General features: G+C 46.9%; 1 protein-coding gene across 1 annotated transcript in view; it reads right to left on the reverse strand.

The window, feature by feature from the left end:
- TTC6 (tetratricopeptide repeat domain 6) overlaps window positions 1–22,075 on the reverse strand; it is a 1,229,706-nt gene that overhangs the window by 464,760 nt on the left and 742,871 nt on the right. The window contains exon 23 of the mRNA XM_086936916.1: window positions 7,346–7,486. Coding sequence (XP_086793042.1) covers window positions 7,346–7,486 — 141 coding nt within the window. The remainder of the gene's footprint in view (window positions 1–7,345; window positions 7,487–22,075) is intronic.

Genomic DNA, 22,075 nt, shown 5'->3' on the forward strand with positions numbered 1-22,075 from the left:
CCTGTCTGGCGAAACGATTACATGCATAGGGTTCGATGGCACACCCTCTCCAAGCCCACTGTCACAACCTCTTACATTTTGCATTGACAGATTCTTTGGCCTGTGCCCATTCTTATTGTCGCCACATACCCCAGACAATTTTATGGGCATAGATTTGCTTAAATATTTTCAAGCAACCATACGCGGCGCTCCTGAAGGAGTGCGGGGTATTTTGAATGACAATTATCCGGATGTAGGAAGACTATGTACTATGCAAGAAATTGAAGCATTAGCCTCTCTCCCACACACGTTATGGGCTACATCAGACAGGGATGTGGGACAGATGCTCATTCTGCCTATTCGAATAACTGTTAAGGAGGGAGTGTCTTTGCCACGTGTACCCCAGTATAAGATATCTAGGGAAGGTGAAATTGCCCTGACGAACATTGTTCAGGATTTGATTATTGCAGGAGTAGTTGAGGAAGTTCCCTACAATGTTTGTAACAGCCCGGTTCTTCCGATCGTAAAGAAAGACACTGATGACAAAGTCTATCGATTTATTATTGATTTGAGAGAAATAAACAAAATTGTAGTGCCCCAGTACCCGGTGGTGTCTGATATCACCACCTTACTTACTTTGGTCCCCCCCACTGCTACCACGTTTTCTGTAATTGATCTTAAAAATGCCTTCTTTTTCATTCCCATCCATCCCGATAGCAGATATTTATTTGGCTTCACGTTAAATAATAAATCGTGTAGATTTTGTCGAGTTCCTCAAGGTTATACAGAAAGTCCTAGCATTTATAGCCAGGCTTTAAAAAGACAGCTTGATTCTTTTGATTTGCAGTCTGGAGTAGCTCTTATCCAGTACTTGGATGATCTTTTGCTGGCTGCAGACACATATGCGCAGTGTGAGGAGAGTACTCTTTCTTTGCTCTCCTTTCTTGCTCAGAACAATCACAAAGTTTCTAGGAAAAAATTACAATATTGTAGACCAAAGGTGACCTACCTCGGTCATCTTTTGTCTAAGGAGGGACGTGCATTAACATCTGATCGAATTCAAGCAATATTAGATACACCAGTCCCCCGCATTCAGAGAGATGTGCGTGCCTTTATAGGTTTGACGTCCTTTTGTAGACAGTGGATAATGGGGTTTTCACACATCATAAAACCTTTGTTAGCGTTATTGTCCAAAACCACACCAATGCCTCTTGAATGGACAGATGAATGTCAGACTGCTTTTGAACAATTGAGACAAGCTCTTTGTTCTGCACCAGTGTTAGGTACACCAGATTACACAAAGATTTTCATGTTGTACGTACACGAGAAAGATGGGTGTGCATTGTCGGTGTTAGTGCAGACACACGGGGATAAGCAGAGGCCCTGTGCATACTTTTCGGCAATACTTGATCCTGTGGCACGAGGATTACCTGGGTGTTTCCGAGCAATGGCAGCAACAGCAGTGGCTATACGGCAGAGGGAGGGAATAGTTTTGTCACACAAATTGTTGGTGTTAGTTCCCCATGCGGTAGATGCTCTGTTAAATCAAACGAAGACCCAGTATCTCACGAGTGCACGTTTAACAGGATATGAGCTCACACTGTTGGCGCCACATATCACACTAAAGAGATGTGCTACCCTGAACCCTGCCACTTTATTGCCGTATCCGGTTGCTGAGGGCCAGCAGGAAGAACACCATGATTGTGTTTTCCTGACCGAAGAACAAACAAAGGGTCGTGTCGATTTACAGGATACGCCACTTCCAGATGTGGATGGGGAACTGTGGGTTGATGGATCGTGTTTAAGGCTGCCAGATGGCACAACTTCTGCAGCATATGCGATCACAACACTTAAGACAGTGGTAGAAACAGCACGAATACCACAGAAATCGGCTCAAGCAGCAGAGCTAATAGCCTTGACAAGAGCCTGCGAATTGAGTGCTGGCCTATGTGTGAACATCTACACAGACAGCAGGTACGCCTTCGGAGTAGCGCATGATTTTGGCCTACTCTGGAGAGAGCGTGGGTTTTTGACTTCGCATGGAGTACACATTATGCACGGAGAACTAGTGCGTGATCTTTTGAATGCGTTACTTTGCCCAAAGAAAGCGGCGATAATCAAATGCAGTGCACATAAAAAGGTCACTGACAAAGTGGAACAAGGTAACACTTTTGCAGACAGTATAGCAAGACAAACGGCTATGTTACGAAATGATTCACCAATGTATGTGGTGAAATCACAGGCTGAGCGATGGCATGATGCTAGAGAGGAGATACTAGACATTCAGAAATCAGCGTCTGAAGCAGAACTCGCAACCTGGGCAGCTGAGGGAGTGCTGGATGATGAGGGTTGTTGGCGAAGTAAAGCTATGGAAAGATGGAAATTGCCTGCAGCTTACTTGCAAGCGATGGTCCAAATGACACATGGATTGGCACATGTTGGAGCTCTTGCAATTACTCGATTGCTAACGCGAGTTTGGGAGCATCCTGAGATTGCCAATACGGCCAAGAGAGTAGTGCAGACCTGTCTGATATGCTTACAGCACAATCCTGCAAAAGGGACGCATACTCCGAAAGGAGGGTTTGTTCCACCTACTGCACCGTTTGAAGTACTGCAAATTGATTACATCCAGCTTGAGCGTTGTAATAACCTTAAGTATGTCTTAGTGGTGGTGTGTGCTTTCAGTAAATGGATTGAGGCCTTCCCCACGAAGGATAATACAGCGTTGATAACAGCTAAGGTTTTGCTCAAAGAGTACTTCCCTCGATACGGCGTTTGTAAATTTTTGTGGAGCGATAATGGTCCTCATTTTGTTGGGAAAATTGTGGAATATGTGATGAAGGGATTGGGAATTCAGCAGAAATTTCATGCTGTGTTCCATCCTCAGTCAGCAGGTCTTGTTGAAAGGTATAATGCTACTCTGAAATTGAAGCTAGCAAAGATCGTGGCATCTACGCCTTTGAAATGGCCGGATGCTCTGCCTCTGGCATTGCTATCTATCAGATCAGTGCCCCATTCCCGAACTGGCCTCACACCTTATGAAGTGGTGTTTGGAAGGCCTATGAATATATGGGGAGTTCCTCAGCCTCGATTGTTACATGATGTGCCTTGTATAATGATGAACGATTATTTGGCACGATTAACAAATGATTTACTTTCCATTCATCAACAGGTTCAAGAAGCGCTCCCCGACAATTCCATTGGAGAGGCTCATAATCTTCATCCTGGGGATCATGTTATGATCCGCTCCTTCGAGAGGACAAGCAGCTTGGAACCGAGGTGGCGTGGCCCCGAGCAGGTATTGCTCGCAACTCAAACGGCTGTGCGAGTTACCAACAGGAAGCGGTGGGTGCACTCTACTCACTGCCGCCGTGTTTCTCCGGATCTGGTGAGCCCAACTGTGCTGTCTGATTATCGAGACATCTTGGACGAGGAGAAGAGCCCAGCTGTAGCGTCTGCTGAATCGGAGAGAGCCTTCCCAGACCACACTGTTTCTGGAAGAGAGAGATACAACCTACGACCACGATAAGAAGTTTTTTTTTGTGCGAGACTGGTTGAGTTACCGCTCTGGGGTTTGTGAAACGGAAGCCGGGAATATCAAGGGGGGGATCTGTTCTGCCAAGTGTAGCGACACCCGTCTTGAATCTCGGAGAAGAAACCAACGGCTACCTCGGAGCTCAGCACTCATATTTTTATTTTTTAGTTGTGTTTTTGAGACATTTTGAACTTTGAACTATGGCATCTTCTGCAGTACGAGACAAAAGAATTCTTGGTGCAGTACTATTTGTACTGACAATTGTTGTGATAGCTGTGATAGCCTGGGTAGTAGAACTTGTGGTACCAGTGCGAGAACATTTGTTGCCAACTACCCCAATTCCATCTGAACATTTCCATTTTACTCTGCCTTATCATGAAGAGCGGCACCGACAAACTTACTTGAACAACAGTTTTATTCAGATTCTGCTTCACACCCATAATATGACTAACACTTCGAACTGCTGGGTATGTGGGATGTTGCCTGGACATCAAAAGAAAGGAGGCACACCACTTATCCCACTCCCGTTCTCCCATAATGGTTCTTGCAATGCCTGGTACACACTCCTATTCACTTTGCGCTGGCCAACGAAAGGTGGGCTGCTTTTTCGACTCAACAAAATATGTTACAATGACCGGGATGGTTATCCGCAAGCTGAAGGAACTAAGTTTGAATGGGAGGAGTACCGCCCCGACAGCGTGTCAGCACCACAAGTTTATAATAACCAACGGAGCGTCAATATGTCTAGTTCACATGTAATTACTGTTATTGATACCAAAGCTGATCTTTGTGTTCGTAATAAAGGTACAATCCCAGTTGGCAGAAGTGAATGTAACACCACTCTTACCTTTGATACTCCAAATGGCATTTCATTTGTGGCCTCCCGAAACACGTACTTTATATGTGGAAATAAAGACTATCATCGTCTCCCTATAGGATGGTTAGGAACATGTTATATATCTTTTGTATTACCCCCTGTGTTTATTGCCCCACCTATGTATCATAACAATTACATCCTTTATCATGACTTTATATTGAATAGGGCAAAGAGAGCGGTAGTCCTTGAAGAAATAGACCAACCTGACACTGCATTGCAACAATATGTCGATTTTAATTTGGGTCTCTTTTCCTTTGTTGGAGCAGCTCTGAATAGTCGAAAAATAAGACGGTTAACTCGTGTTGTAGAAGCTGTTGCTAATGACACCGCTTTTGCCTTGGGAAACTTAACGGAGGAACTTCAAATTACCAGAATTGTAACGCTTCAGAACAGGATGGTATTAGATGTAGTATTAGCTGATCGTGGAGGAGCATGCCGCATTATTGGAAGTAGTTGTTGTGTATATGTGCCAGATAATTCACCTTCTGTGTATGATGCAATAGCCAAATTACATAAAATTGCTGCTGAGATACACCCTGATTATGGTACATGGACATTTTCGGGGTGGTTTTGGTCAATACTTAGTACCTGGGGTTGGAAGTTGCTGACGATTCTATGTGTAATAATTGGGATACTATTCTTTTTATGCCTTTGTATCCAGTGTGGCCCTGTATTATGTTCCATGCGCCTTTCTGCTTGTATTCCATCCAAACGAGCCTTTGCTAAACATGAACAAATGATTCACAAAGAAGTAGCACAAATCATGTCTATTGATATTGAAGATGAGTACCTCGATTACGTCCACTATGAGGTAGCTTCAGCTAAACGCTAAAAGGGTCGTCTGTCGTAATTTGACGGTGATCGGGTTAGCGTTAAGCTTTGCTACATGTGTTTTCCCTTATCTTGACTATAGTTGTTGGACGCCATTTTGTATGTAGCGGCGGCCATTTTAGCTCAATGCTTTGCCTCGTGGTCAGCATGCCCTTTGTCCTTCCTCTGTACCACTGGCCATTCGAGTTTGCCCAGCAACAGGCTATTTTTAGTAATGGTCAAGCTCACACATGCGCAGTTTAGATTGACCAGTCATCACTTAGGAATGTTCCGCCAAATTGACCAGTGGTGTTATAGCTCCTCCCATGAGTTGGCTATGTTCCAAAAATGACCATATATGTACCTAAAACTCTGTAACTGTGTACCGCCTACCTTTTTATTACTGTAAAACTGTATAAAAGAAGGACTTGCATCGATGTTCGGTGTGATACTTCTTGCATTACCGAAGGGTGCTGTAGGAATGTACCACCACCCCATGGGGTCTTAATAAACTTGTCTTTTGCATTTTCTAGTTTCCGTGCCAACAGTTCTTATGGTGTAGAGGGTATTCTGCGGAGTATGTAGGCCTGGAGAACCTAATACCACAATTTGACTGACAGGAGCTGCTCCCCCACCCCTTCCCCCAGCGCCTTGAGACCCTCACAGGTGAGCAGCGCACTTTAAGAATCCCTGATTGATTGATTGATTGATTGGTTTGAGGTTGTCATTGTTTATAACTCTGAGTTCGTTGGAGGGGTCCCCGTTCCGGTTGGCCTGGATGGTTTGGATTGAGCTCATAAGGGTCTTGCATGAGCCCAGAGGGGTCTTGTCGGTGTTTAGTGGGAGGGCATAAGAGAGGAGAAGAGCATCAATATCGGTGTTTGATCGCTCTGACTTCATTCTTCTGGGGCGGGAGGGGGCATTAGGGAGGGAAAGAGGAACGCATGTCTGAGACAGGGACAGCGCCCGTGCTGCTCAAGGGTGGGTTCTCAAGTGCGCATAGCCTTCTGAGCAGAGGGAGATGTTCGTAGAGAGGGCTTTCAGATCAAGAGATTCATCCGTGAGTAGGCGCAGGTGGAGAGAGGTCTCCTCAAGTCGTGCAGCCAGGTCTGAATGTTGGCTAGAGGATAGTGATTGCGTGGAGGGTTCCACCTGAGATGTGTTATCCCTCAGGGAAACTGGTGGGTCAGAGGCGTGGTGAGAGGAAAGGGGCTTGAGGAGGTGGTGGGGTGAGCTAGAAGTAAAGGAAAGGGGGTGGGTGAGGGGTGGTGGGATGGAGTGGATTGGGTAGAATCCATATGGGGCAAGAGCCTAGAATTCGCTTGAGATGGTGGTGTGTTTGGTGGAATCGTGCATCGGAGATCCTCAGGTTAGAGAACGGACGGTGGGGCGTGATGGGATGACTCGCCACTGGTATCGAGATGTGGCCGCAGCGAGATCAGGGAAGTATATGTCGATGTAGAACCAACAGTCATTGGAATCATAGTGTTCAGCACCAGGGGCTCCAGCCGGACGCCATTCACAGGTGACACTCAGACATTACTAGAAGGATCCTCGCCTTTGCAGAGTCCCTTAGTGATGAGAGCACGTTCATCCCACTACCCATAGATACATGAGCGGATTCACACAGAGGGTCAGACATAGACTGGGGTGTGCCCAGTATGGCAGAGGCAGAAGTGCTCCCACACTCTCAGCATACATATGTACTCGTATAGTATCTCATGTAGTGCCAGAGACTCTGCTGGCTGTAGGCTTCAGAGTCAGCCTCCTGTTCACACTCTCCTCGAGTTCTCATTTAGTGCCCGATATTTCAAAGGTAGGAGCCTCCTACCTACTATTTATAGACCCTACAATATGTGCTTCTTTAGAATAAGAGACTCACCTGTGCCCGGAACTTCAAAGATAGGAGCCCCACCTCGCCTAATATTCACAGACCCTACAATATGTGCTCATTTAGAATAAGAGACTCACCTGTGCCCAGAACTTCAAAGGTAGGAGCCCCCGCCTACTATTCACAGTCCCTTCAATCACTTCTCTTTATGGATAAAAGCCTCACCTGTGCCCCGTACTTCAATGGTTGGTGCTAACTCTACCTACTACTGACAGACCCTTCAGTATGCACTCAGACACTATTAGGGACTCACCTTTGTGTAGTATTTCAGCGCTCCGCGGTACAGGTAAGCTCGGACACTGGAAGGCTCTAACTTGATGGCTTCGTTGCAGTTCAGGATGGCCTTCGTGTACCTCTTCGTGAACCCATAGAAGGCAGCGCGGCTCAGATACACCTTTGAGAGAGCAGACATGAGATAAAAGGGCAGAGGTGAGTAGGAATCCATTACCTCCTGAGCACTTACAGTGCGTCTCAAGGGCAGTGCACGTAGGCACTGTTGCATCACTACAAAATGCATCATCTCGCATGCTTTTACAACGTAAGTATTACAACGCAAACCTTTACAACGCATAGCGCTTTGGGATGCTGGATAGTGAATAGTTTAATTTACTATTCCAACTCCAGTCCCTGTGGACACTAGGGAAGGTGTTGGATAGTAAAGTAAATCTATTCCCTATCCGAGAGCGCCCCCCAGCGCAATGCGTTGTAATGGTTTTCGTTGTAATAGTTGCGTCGTAAGGGCACTGCGTGGTAAAAGTTGCGTTGTAAAGGATGTTTCCCTCTCCGTAGGCTCGAACCATAGCAGAACTTTTACATTTCTAAGTATTACAACAAAAGCATATTTTTGTTCAAATATTTTAATAGCAATCAAGCATGGGCAATGCCAGTCTGTGCCCTTGGGCATGATTTGAGCTCATTACTCCAGTCCAAAAATGATGCATGTGGCTGATGCGGACTCATAATACTTGGGCAGGACAGTACACTCCCCTGCACTGGGGCTCCAGCCTCCGAGAGACCCTGTGTCTGCGCATTCACACCCTGAGAGGCACTCAATGCAGGTGAGTTCAGACCGCTCCTTGGAGAGGTAAGACTTCTGTCATTAATGCACTTGTGCAGAGGCAGGAACCAGATTTACTACGTGATACCAGTCAAATGGTGCCCAATGAATGAATGCACCCCCTGTAGAGACACCGGGCAGGAAGAAGGAATACCTGCAGGCGACCAACAGCCCTTTGTTAGCCTGAAGGAGCCAGGAGACCGGGTGCCCCACGTGACTCCAGAAAGTACAAAAAGTTCCACGTTTTATTAAACTTCACTGAAAAGTATCTACAAAGGTTTCTGTCCTGAAAGGTCTGTACCTGCCTGATGAACCAAGCGACGTGTGGTGAGAGCCTTTGGTACCCGCTGTGACATCATTACACCCTGATCCAGGCGACTCACAGAAGAAAACCATGAAATCTTCAGTCTACCAACAGCTTCCCTGAGATCAGCAGCAGCAACTGAACCGGTCAACGAAGGAGATGACGAAGGAAGGAGATGGCGATGCTGGAGGATGGGTTGGAGCTGTCCATCTGGGGCTCAGGATGAAGCATTGTCAAAGCATCTTTCAACCCCTTTCAGCGGGACACGGGGGAAGCAGGAGATACTGGGCCCAATCATGGGGGTTGAGGCCCTTCACTCCCAAAGTCCGACCAACCATGGGTCCTGAGCCACTGGACCAAGAACCCAAGAACCCGTCCAACACTTGGCTCTCAGCGGTAGCGCAAGTCGAACAGTCGAAGACTTCTCAGGGGGAGGTAGACACGGAGCTGAACACAGACGCACCACGCAAAATACAGTCAGCAGCACAAATAAATGATTATCTACTCAAATACTTTATTTTATGACAAACAGAGAATGTATATACAACCGCAAAGTAAAATACAGCTCACACAAACAATACAAAGAGCCCGCTGAGGTCAGAGCTCCAGTGATTCAACAGGCGGGTCAGTGAGTCCAACTTCCCTCTCACTAATGGTAGTGGGTATTCCCCATTCACTATTGGCGACATTCAGGGTAAGCCCCACTAGCAGTCCGAGTCTCAGGAGTCAAAAGTGTTCCAGTGCCCGAAGTGCCGTGAAGCGGAACAAGTTTCAAGGAGGGAGGGGGCTGTATGTGTCATTTTTGGTCTGACCTATATAATGATTTAGCTTGGATTTCGGTTTGATTAAGGTGATCATTTGAGATCCATTCGACAAGGACTATAGAAATGGGACTCATGATTCTCCAATGAATCAACATTTGTATCGATAGAGGCGCGGATTAGATTTGTTGGAGTGGCTGCATGCAATGATCGTGTAGAATCATTGTGGTTTTTAAATGATGCTTAATTGTTGTGCATAACAAAGCAAGACATAACAAAATATACACTTCTTTGTAGACTCTGTTTGCCATTGTAATTAGCATTTTTGAGTAATTTAAACAAAGCGTTCTCTATATATACTTGCTTTGTGCAAGGCATGTAAACCAAGCTGTACAATAAGGAATACAGCGAGAAACAAACCAACTATTCTCTTGATGAAGATGGAATAATAATCAAACCCATCGAAAGGCGTCGACGCATCACTGACCCAAGGGACAATTTCTACCTGCAGATACGAGAATGAGTCTATCCAGGCCAGGGTTCGAAACTGTCCCGGAGGATATGATCCTTTGAAAGACAAAGTATACGGTCTAACTATTGTTCTCTTTTTATGGCATGGTATATTGTGGCAACTGATTGTAATTGGTGAATTTAAATTTATTGGTTTTTATCAATTGTTTTGCATAAAACTGCGATAGCTAGAAAGGGGCAGATTTACAATAACTGGTACATCCCTGCATATCAGCAGGGACGCGGTAGATATTGTGTGTCACGGCTCCGCCACCATGGATGCACCACATTTACAATGCGGCGCACCATGGGACAAAAATAGACAACTGCGTGATGCATCTGCTGTCGTAAAGGCGGCACAATCCTGGAGTTGCGTCGCAAGCAGGACGCTCCTCCAGCAATGCTCTGGGGGGCCCTATCCTGTAAATGTTGATTCAAGCCGTACGCCTGCTTCAAGCAGGCGCATGGTGTTGAGGCAGCATGGGCTTAAAAATTACTGAGTGAAATCTTGTAGATTTCACACAGCCACTTTTTGGAGGCGCCCCAACCACCCCCCCGCCCCCCTGCGCAGGGACGCCTACATGTGGCGCAGGGCTTTACAACGTGATGCATCTCCCAGATGCGTCACATTGTAAGTACCCCGCACCATGGTGCAGGATTTGCTCCGCCGCTGTTTCACAAAAGTGAAGCAGCGGCAGCGTAAAATAGGCGCAACGGGCTTGTAAATCTGCCCCGAAGTGTATTGAAATGTTAACATTGTCACCAGTCTTTTAACAATAAAAGATTTTTGTATAACTTCAGTGCTGTTTAGCAATTGATTCAAATATTCGTATTTTCCTTGATGAATTGTATTATTGTGCCCCTTGCGAGGTACGAACTAGTTGTGAGTTGAACCTTTGTCCTGTTCCTTTCATAACCAAAGGGAATATTTGTTTTACTTGGGAGAACAAGTTTCCCCAGGGCCTTCCCGTCCTGTGATCAGTCAAACCCACTGCAGCAAGGCTGGCGTGACCGCCGCTCCGCAGGGAGCAGCAGGGGCTGCATTAGGTGAGTGGCTCTCGTGGTTCGGCATTCACAGCACCATCTTCAGCAAGACAGTAAGCTCTTCTGATCCTTTATAGGGCGGGGGAGCAGGCTGCTCCGGTTCCGATCCTCAGTCGTGGTTTGGGACCGCATGGGCCACCGTGGTGGCCTCTCCGCATAATGATCGCTTGAACCAGGTGGCAGCCTTGTCCTCCCCAGTGGCATTCGGGGTCACTGACCTTACTCTGCACAAGGGCAGCAACGGATAGGCACAACAGAAATCTTCACTGCCGCCTAGGATGGGCGACTGTCATTATAGTGGTCTCCCTCAAAAGGGTCACAACGGTGGCCTCTCCTACAATGATAGCTTGAACCAGACAGCAGTCCCCGTCCTTTCCGGTGGCCCCACCAGGAATTCGGCGTCAATGATCTTACCCTCCACAAGGGCAGTGGTCTGATCAACACCGTGGTCATTTTCGCAGCAGTCCACGCTTGGCATACGCGGTGGCTGGCTGTCCTCTATAAACCAGATACTGCCTGATCGGCTCAAAGGTAACCTTCAAAGCAGGTTCCCCAGGGCTACGGGGTCACTGAATTCACTCTGCACAAAGGCTAAGACCTGTTCACAATCATGACGTGTGGCTGGTGAGACAGGGCGTACACAGTTCCAAAAGTCTTAATCAGCACAAGGTTTCAAGTGCTGGGTGTTCAAGAAGGGAGAAGAGAGACCCACCATTTCTTCTTCTGCTCGATCAGGTCCAAATCATAAGATAAAGAACTCCGAGCACTCCAAAAGGAAAATGCTACTTACCAGTATTTATTTATTTATTTATTTATTTATTTGAGCAGCTTTTTTCTAGCTCTGGCTTGACCCAAGGGTATCAGAGCACTTTACAGGGGATGGAAGTGAAAACACAATGCAGTATTACATTCGTACAAAAAGGAAAAGCAAAATATATGAGAAAAATGTAAAGAGCAATAAATACCTAGACAAGGAAATTAGACGTAACATTTAGTCCATAACCAGGATTTGGATAGCTGCGCAAGCGTGGTTGGAAGGGGAAGTGTGTGGGAGCGGGGGAGAGTGGAGCCAGGGCAGGAGTAAGGAGAGGAGATAGCATGTAGGAGGATGCAGTGAATATATGAGAACTGGTGGATTTGAGGGAGAGGGACGGGGTTAGTAGGTCAGGTATAATGCGGTGAGAGACATAGCACCATAACGGACAGGTTGTGAGACACCTGTAAGGTGACGAGATTAGGAGCCCAGTATTTGAGGAGAAGGTGTCGCTTGAGATCTTTTTTGAAGCTGAAGTATGAGGGGTAACAACGTAGATCTTTGGGGAGCGAGTTCCAGATTGTAGGCGCATTACCGGAGAAAGAGCGTGACTGGGTAGATTTCTTTTTTATCAAGGGCGGTACCAGTATGAGAGCATTGGTGCTCCCGCTTTGTGAAGTCTTTGTGAGAGATACAGTGGGGTTTGAAGATGCAGGGCACTATACATAATGCACGCGTTCTTGCAGATGGATCTGCCGTCGAAGGGAAGCCATTGGAGATCTTTGAGGATGGGGGAGATATGATTGAACCTCTTGCAATCAGAAATAACCCTGGCTGCGAGGTTCAGGAAAGACTTGATTGGAGCTAGGTGGACTTTAGGTGTTCCGAAGAGCAAGGCGGTTCCGTAGTCTAATCTTGAGAGTACTAATGATTGAAAAACAGATTTAAAGTCATCAATAGGAATGAAGGGTTTGATTTTCTTGAGGTGAAGTAGGGAAAAGAGAGCGCCTTTGGCTGCATTTTTTATGTGGGAAGAAAGGCTGTTGTTTTGGTCAATGCTTATTCCAAGGGATTTGACTGAGCTAGAGGAGGCCAAGGAGCAGTTGAGAGCTTTGAGGTCAGAGAGCCAGTGTTGAATGGTGAGGTTTGGGTTTCAGGTGATTGTGATGGAACCATTGTTGAATCTTAGTCAGGGTATCATTGAGGTGCAGAATGTCAGCATGGGATTTGATTTCATAGAAAAGTTGGGTATCGTCTGCATAGAATTGGTAGTTGATACCTGCTTTCTTTAGAATGAGGGTGAGGGGTTCCATAAAGAGGTTAAATAAAGAAGGATAGAGAATAGACCCCTGGGGAACCCCAAGGAGGCAGGCATAGTTTTAGAGAGGCAATTGATGATTATAATTTGCTGGGTTCTCTACTGAAAGAAGGAGGTGAACCATTCGAGAACAGGACCATTGAAGCCAAACCGATCTTTGAGGGTGTTGAGTAAGGCAGAGTGGTTTACAGTATCGAAAGCAGCAGAGAGGTCAAGAAGGATGAGAAGGGAAGCCTCCCCCTTGTCTAGGGAGTGATGGATATCATCCACAATGTTGTGCATCGCAGTTTCAGTACTGCAGCCCTTTCGGAAGCCTGACTGTGATGCGTCCAAAAGGTTGAATGAGTCAATGTGTTTGTCAAGTTGGAGCAAAACACATTTTTCGAGGGCCTTCGAAGAAGAGGCAGGTTAGAGATGGAACGCAAATTGTTAAGATCGTTAAGGTCAGAAGTAGCATTTTTGAGGATGAGAGAGATTTGGCCAAGCTGTAGGAAAACAGGGACAAAACCAGAGGCCAAGGAGGAGTTGATGATGGTAGTCCAATAAGGTGTAATGATATGCTTTAAATCTTGAACAAGGTTGGCTGGGAGTGGTCAAAGGTATGAGAAGAGGGTTTAAGCTTAGTGATAATGTTGTGGACTTCACGCTTCGTAACAGGGCTAAAGTAAAGCCAAGAAGCGTTATTTTTGAGCTATGGGCTGGGGAGGAAGTGTTCCAGAGGGGCGACGGTGTGCTGGAGAAGATCAGGGTCCGGAGGGGGCGAAGGAGAAAAAGGCGACTTTGGTGGGAGGACATGGGGGGGGGTGAGGAGCTCTGTGGTGGAGGAATTAACACAAAGAATAGATCAATCTTGGCAATTTCCTCAGAAAAGAAATTCACAATTTCTTCACATCTTTTGGTAGGGGCGATTAATTTGGTGGGTCAGAAGCTGTTTTGATTTTTGATAATTTTGACTAGTTTCCTAGATCTATTCTTAGCTCAGTCGAGTTGAGCGCGAAAGAAGGAGGCCTTTTCATTGTGGATGTGTTTTTGGTTATTGCCCCTAGCGGTTCTGAGGAGGGGAAGGTTTGGGGGAGAGGGATGTTGCCTCCATGTGCGTTCGGTCATCCTGAGCGTGCGTCTCTCATTGTTGGCATCAGCAGTAAACCAGGATTTGGCGGGGATGTTTCTTTGTGGTTTTAATTTGCCTGGGGCAATTTGGTCAAGGGCCTCGATGATGGGTTTGTTGTAGTATTCAGTGAGATCGTTAGTGTGAGATGTTGGCCTGGTATATAATGCTCACTAATTCTAGTGACCACTTTGTACCATGCCAAGCAACCCTTATGATGATTGGTTGTAATTCAACCTTGTAGACCAGTTATCCTAGTGGTAACGTGGACAAAGCAGTCTTAGGCTAAACTCTGAAAGGCATGTGAAGCCAGCTGTATTACCATACACAACCCCCTTGAATACCAAATGAAAGGACACCACACAGATATATATTGAAAATATATATTGATTTATTAACTATAAAATCCCCTGGACTCTTTATGAGCACAGAAGCACAAGCGTTAAATCACAAGACAGTTTAAAATACACAAAAGTTGCACAATATGGATGAGCCCTAGGGACCATCTAAACCATATTCTAAGAAAGTGGTATAAGAGATACCAATTGGAAAGGAAACAGGCCTAGGGCCTTGGGAATCGCTGGAGCTATTCTAGACTAGCAATGATTAAGTCGGGAAAGGCACGCGGGACTCGGGTGCAGTGTCTAAAGTGCACGCACTTCTCAATGTAAAGTCTATGGTGCGTAAAAAGTACAAAGTTAGTTAGTTCGGAACCTTCCGAGTGACCTAGAATGCTGAAACTTAAAACACAGGCCCTTGAGATGTGTACCAGTGTAGGAACACCGGCGGAGCTGAGTTAACTCACCCACAGGAAGCGGGTGCACAGGGTCGAAGTAGTGTCAGGTTTCGTCACGCTGGTCGATGGTGCTTGGAGCTGAAGATGCTGCAGGCGGCTCGATGTGAAGAGTTCCGGTGGATCCAAGGGTGGATCTGAAGTTGTGAAGACCTGAAAGCAGAGGGGACAATGTTCAAAGTCACTAGCCAGTGACTACCGTGGAACCAGATTGGAACCAGGCGATGTCGGGTGCAAACAGGCGTTGAGGTGTAGCTTCTCTCTGCAGCCACGTGGACACCGCGGGTCGAGGACGTCCAGGAGTCGGTCACGAGCTGTCCCACGCAGACTTCTCGCTGTTGGCGGTGTCGGCAACCTGATCGGAGCAAACAGGCCTTGGCTAATGCAAGCCACGCAGGAATCAAAAGATGCTTAACACTCGGGCCAGCAAGGTCAGAGCGAGTGCTCCTTTTCACAGGAGCTTGGGTGAGTCTGGAGCAACCAGACCCGCTGTGTAGTTCGTCGGTTTCGTCTCCAAGATGGCCGCTGACCACGTGGCTAGTGGCCGGGATGGCGCGTCGAGTGGCACAATGCAAAAGGGCCCCACGCAGATCGTGGAGATGCTGGAGGGCTCTTCTTCGGTGCAAGGGCTGCTCGGTGGTGGGGGTTCTCAGTCCAAAGCACAACGTCGAGGATGCCTCAGATGCTGCGCAGTCAGCGTTTCGAGTGTCTTCCAAGAGGTCCGGTCCCACGTCACTCGGTGCCTCACGGGTCCCTTCTTTGCAGGGACTGTGGATCGGGCTCTGGGAAGTCTGGGAGTCTGGGTCTTGTCAGGCTCTGGGCTCGGGCTCCGGCGGGAGGCGGCGGCAAAGCAGACGTCGAGTTGCTGGTTGGTGCCTGTGTTCACAGGGTGGCCACTCCTAGGCCACAAGGGAGATTCTCTTCAGTCTTCTGAGCAGCAGAATGTCGAAGTCCAGTCTTCTTCTTTGTTTAAAGTTGATTCAGGATGATCTGCTGTGCAATGGCACTCCTCCCACTCTTATTCCCAATCTGAGGGGTGGATCACCTACTAGGTCCCTCCTCTGGGAGGAACCAGGAAGGGGGGCGGTTACACCCCCTTTCCTTTGTCCAGCTCCTCGCCAGGCCTGGGTCTGGAAAGTCCCAGGACCGGTTTGGACTGGCCTATGCACGGGGACACCTTGTGTGCCCCGGGCATGTCTGATTCTATTCAGCCCTGTCCAACCCAGTACACAAAACCCTGTCTGGGGTGGTGCTTGCACCTCCCAAGTCAGGAAACCCTTTGTCCAGGCCACCATCTGCCGAGTTTCGGTCAGCAGCAGGAGGCCAGACTCGTGTCTGTGGTGGCAGCATCCATTTTGTGATGCTGAGGCTCTGGTTAACTTTAACCGGGGTTAAGGCTACACACATGTCGTGTCCCTCTAGAAGGGTGGAATGCTATCCCCGTCGACAGAACTGTCGAGGGGATAGTATTCCAATTCGTATGACACCTTACTCGACATGTTTTGATAAAGCCAAACCAAAGATAGCATTTAACCGCGAGGATTATAATGCACTTAAGAGTATATGGTATGGCAATATCCCGGAACAGCTTAGGGAGTGGTTCCCGACAGCTGCAGACAGGCTCAGCTCATGCTAGAGCACCATCTCACATATTTCCAAGCACTCTGCCTCCAGGATTGAAGAGGCCTTCCATAGGAGTGGCTGATAGGAACATATGTGTCCAGTTTAAGGTTAGATATAGGGATACTATATCTAAGTAAGAGGTGATTACACCAACTTACCCCAGCTGAGTGATCAGCCAGTTGTGTCAAATATGGAGGCCAGGCCATGGGTGGCACAATACATGCTGCAGCCCCTGGTAGGCCTTGGCTACACCTATGCCCTGGGTACCTATGGTACACTGTTACAAGGGCCTATAAGGTGAACCAGTTCCAATTCGTAATGCACCTAGAGTGCATTGGCATTAATTTAGAGAGAGAACAGAAGGCTGTGGGTCTGATTAGCAGGCCCACAGCCACATTAAGTCATAAACCAGTGAAGCAAAAAGCAAAAATTTGGGGTGGCCATAGGATAGCAGACCCTACTCTCCTACAGTTAGCATTTTGTGAGGGAGGTGAAAGTTGAAGTTCCGATTTGAGTTTAGACTCCAATTCGTCTGGAGGGATAAGGTGAAGGTCTCTGGATAATTTCTTATGTTTGATGTTTTTGGGGGGAGAGGGAGGTGTAACGCTGTTGATCGTGAAGAGGATAAGGTGATGGTCCAACCAATCAATAGGGACAATGTGCGAAAGGGAAGCCAAATCTTTGCTAGAAATTATGGCGTCAAGAGTAGCACCTTTGTCATGTGTTGGGGAATGGCAAAGTTGAATCAAGTCTGTAACGTCGAGGAGGCCATTGCGGATACTAACCGAGGGATCAGTCTTATTGTTCCAGTAAATATTGAAGTCTCAGAGGAAGATGTTTTTAGAGTTGAAAATCGAGGCTTGGGAAAGTAGGTCAGACAGTTCCTCTACAAAGGGCAAAGGGTCACCAGGGGGATGGTAAATGTTATGAGGCCGAATAGCAGGGAAACCCTTAACTTTAAGTTCGGCTCCCATGTATTCGCAAGTGGCGTGATCAGAGTTCTTAACAAGGGAGAGTGGTAGTTTATCTTTATAAATTATGGCTAGGCCCCTACCAATTTTGTCAAGCCTATCTTTTCTGAGGATAGAGAAACCCAGGGGAGGGCGTATAGCATGTCAAGAATAAATGAGGAGTGAGCCTTGAGCCAGGTTTCCGTAAGAAAGGTGATGTCATGGCTTCACTGAGGATAGTCTCCGCGACTTCTGTAGCATGTCGTGCAGCCGATCTATAGTTGCCCAGCATGCAGTTGAGGGGTTTGTGGTTGGTCTCAGGGGAGTATCCAGAGTGGATAGTGGTGAGTTGCGTGGGAGGCCTGGGCGAGCCAGGGGGGAGGAGCGGGGGCAGGAGCGCGTGGACGGTAAGGAGGCGGGGGTCCATGGGGAGAAGGACATGTTCCACATTAGTCAGGGCAAGAGGAATGGGAGGTGGACTTAGAGGGAACCCAGGAGGCGGGAAGTGAGGGGTGTTTCAGATGCTGGGCTGAGGGAGGATTGTAGTATGAGCGCCCACATGCCCAGAGGCCTGAAGGTTGCTATGGGAAGAAGAGGGGGAGAGGGGCAAGTGAAGGGAGGTTCACTCATCTCTTAGAGGTTGGGGGTCATTAAGATAGGACAGGATTAGTATCCCTCATGAGGCAGTAGTGGTGATGGTGTGAGGGGACTCAGTGTTTAGGGGGATCAGACAGCGGGGGTGGGAGGACAGAGAGGTAAGTAGGGAGAGATTGGGGTAGGGTGGGAGCGTCAATAGGAGTGTAGATGGTTTGGGTGGACAAGGGGGATGATGGAAAATCAGGAGAGGATGGAGAGGCCAGTGAGGAAAGGGGAGAGAGGATTTGGGTGGCTAAATAAGAAGCGGAAGAGTTAAGCGCGGGAGAAGATGCAACAGTGGCGATGGGATCAGAGGTCTGGGATTGGGAGACTTCAAAGTTAGCAGTGGAGCCAGGTTGAGGAGCAGTTGGTGTCAGAAGAAGTGAAGTCGAGAGGACTTCCTGCGATAATGAGGCTGTAGAAATATGATCAGGGGAGGTTAGTAGATCGTATAGGCTGCTGAACTGGTGCTCAAAGTTGGTGAGGTGGTTTTTAGAGGCTTGTAGGAGGATATTTCTGGATTTAAAAATAGAGATGTCAATTTCGCCTGAGAAAGTGGGGGAAGGAGCTTCCAGCCATACGGGATTTTACAAGATTTCTTTATGAGGAGGTGGTGGAGGAAGATACTTTTCCATTTGGAGAGGTGTCTGGAGTAAAAGATGTAGTTAGTTTTGATAAGGGATGTGAGGCTTAGGTAATTGTCAACAAATAAGGTTTCTTGGTGACAAATTAATAGTTTATGTTTCAGGTTCCTATTGGCATTTTTGGAGAGGTTTGGAGGGTAAAGGATGGTCCGAGAGTTGGAGACAAACCTAGTGATTAGTGTGTCCGGTGTAGTGAGGGTGTGATTAGGGGGAGGCATGGTAATACCACTAGGATGATCGAATGTGCGGGTAGATTTGCGGGATGCGAAATGGAGGGGGAGAGTAGGAGAAGGGGGTAGGAGAACAGTCTGTGAATGTGAAAAATAGGTCCCAAAGCTGGGGCAAGGGCCTTGTATTGCAGTGGTTTGAGACAGAGCGGTGTTGTAATACGGTGGGAGATCCAGAGGTAGCAACCTTAGTTTGAGTCAATACGATAGAGAAGGCGAGGGTGGCATAGTGATAGACCGGGTGGGGGATCACACAATAGAGCTAAATGGGAAGAAGATGTGAAGAGTAAGAGGGAGAACAGAATATTGTGAAGGGGCAGAGTGCTGTGTGCAATTATGTGGATAATAAAATAGATTCTGGATGAGGAAGATCAGTTTGGGCAAATGAGGGATAATAGACCCAGGAAAGTTGGGTCATAATTCAAATAAAGTACAGTTTAGACTAGCAACAGTATGCATCTGTTCTTGGCATGTAGAGCTGCAGATTCACACACTGTGCATAGATCGCCATCTGGTGTTGAGCCCGGATGTTTGCACTTTGTTTTTGTCTTGGAAAAGTCTTTGGAAGACAAGAGATAGGTGACTCCTCCTTTGGACCATAGTGCTTATGGGCATCGGCTCCATCTTCAGATGGTTTTTGCGCCAGTTACGGAAACGATGGAGTTTTGTGAGAAGCATAAAATATGCCCATGTGTGCTGTATCGAAATAAGATAATACTGGAACAGATAATGGTAGCCGGGGAGGTGGGTGGGCGTGTGTGGATCGGCAGCTCTACATGCCAAGGACAGCTGCGTACTAGTAAGTAGCATTTTCCGTCCGAGGCATATAAGCTGCAGATAACACACTGTGCATAGATTGTATAGCAATACACCACCTTAGCGGCGACCACCAGTATCTGTTGCAGTTGTTTGAAATAATGTTTTGAGTACATCTTGGACCGCAGTAGCTTGTTGCTTTGCTTGCACATCTACACAGTAGTGTTTGGTGAATGTGTGCAGTGTAGACCAGAAAATCAGGAACCCACTGTGAAGGGTTCAGAGACCTAGTTTGTGTGTATGGTTGCTGTCAAATTTTGTCAGTTTGTACCAAAATGAGAAAGAAAAATTTCTTTCTAGAGTCCCCTCACTCACCGGGGTTTCCCCACGGTGATATGCTTCATCATTGGGGCCATCCCAGTTCTCTACCAAAAGGGGCGTGCTGCGACTAGCGGACTACGCAAGAGCACTGTTTTTGTGAAAGGCTATGTGTGGTGTAAAGTGTTGTGGTGGTGGAGTGGGTGTGTGATTAAAAATACCATGCTAGTGGGCCTCAACAATTTATTCTGCTCCTAGATCAGTGTTGTGTGGACCACACAACACTGATCTAGCCCAATTTAAGGTTAGATAACAGTGTTACCCCATTTTAACATACCAGACTAGGAGCAGAATAAATTGTTGTGGCCCACTAGCACGGTATTTTTAATCACACACCCCTTTTCGTAGAGAACTGGGATGGCCCCAATGATGAAGCATGTCACCGTGGGGAAACCCCGGTGAGTGAGGGGACTCTAGAAATAAATTTTTCTTTCTCATTTTGGTACAAACTGACAAAATTAGGCAGCAACCATACATACAAACTAGGTCTCTGAACCCTTCACAGTGGGTTCCTGATTTTCTGATATAGACTGGAGGTCGACCTAGTTTAGCTTAACCTCCTTCTCCCCCATATTTTTTACTTGCAGTGTAGACCATGCAGCTGCTTCTAAGGGAATATTCCCTAAGAAAGCCATTGAAGCCCCTATTTTACTGATATAGTGGGCTTTAGGGGGAATAGATAATGATAGCAAATTTGTTTGCATTTGACAATCCACCTTGCAATTCCAGCTTTTGATGTGGGGTTGCCTACATGTGGTGGTTAGAAGGACACAAAAAGTTGTTGTGTTTTGTGAAAAGGTTTTGTTCTGTCAATATAATAAAGGAGTGCTCTTTTTACATCTAGCGTATAAAGAGCCCTTTCTGCGACTGTTTGTGGTTGGGAGAAAAAGATTGGCAACTCTACAGACTGATTGAGAAGAAAGGGAGAAATAACTTTAGGAAGACATTTTGGATTTATTTTGAGAACCACTTTGTTATGATGAAGTTGTAAAAATGGTTCTTGAATAGTGAGTGTCTGTAGTTCACTGACTCTTCTAAGGGAAGTAATGGCCACTAGGAAAGCGACTTTCCACGTGAGAAATTGAAATTCGCATTTGTGCAGAGGTTTGAATGGAGGCCCCATTAGCCATGTGAGAACAATATTTAAGTTTCACACAGGTGAGGGTGGTACTCTGGGTGGAATTAATCTTTTGAGTCCTTCCATAAAGGCTTTGATGGCAGGTACTCTGAATAGTGACAAATTGTGTCTGTTTTGTAAGTAGGCTCCTACAGCAGCAAGAAGTAACCTAATAGATGTGTATGCTAGAGTAGACCTTTGGAGATGCAGCAGGTAACCTATGGCGTGTTGAATTGACACATCTAAGGGCTTGATGTTGTTATTGTTGCAGTATATGACAAATCTTTTCCACTTGGCTGCACAGCAAGCGCTAGTAGGGGGGGCGTCTAGCTTCTCTGATAACATTCATACATTCATGGGGAAGGTTAAGGTAGCCAAACTTTAAGACCTCAGGAGCCAGATCGCTAGGTTGAGCTGTGTTGGGTCCGGGTGCCTGATCTCGCCATGGTTCTGGGTTAAGAGGCATGGGTAAAGGTGTAGTTTTTAGTGCTGGACTACAGACAGTTCCAGTAATGTGTTGTACCATGGTTGTCTGACCCATTATGGAGCAACTAGGATGAGAGTCAGTGAGTGTTGCTGCAGTTTGCGCACCACCAGTGGAATGAGTGGGAGAGTCGGAAAAGCGTACACAAATTTGCCTGACCAACTCATCCATATTGCATTGCCTTCGGACAATGGGTGTGGATATCTGGCGGCGAAGTTTGGGCATTTGGTGTTTTCGTGTGTAGCGAAGAGATCTATCTCTGGCTGCCCCCACAACTGGAAAAATGGTTGAAGAACTTGCTGAGGAAGTTCCCATACGTGAATCTGTTGCGCCTGATGACTTAACAGATCTGCTATGTTGTTCTGGACTCCTGGAACATGTTGGGCTAGGAGAAAAACGTTCTGAGGAATAGCCCATCTCCGTATGCTTTGTGCTAGTTGGGAGAACTGTATGGAGTGTGTCCCGCCTTGTTTCTGTATGAAGTACATTGCAGGTATATAGTCCGTGCGGACTAGGACA

This window comes from Lissotriton vulgaris, chromosome 9 (assembly GCF_964263255.1).
Source record: "Lissotriton vulgaris chromosome 9, aLisVul1.2, whole genome shotgun sequence".
NCBI lineage: Eukaryota > Metazoa > Chordata > Amphibia > Caudata > Salamandridae > Lissotriton > Lissotriton vulgaris.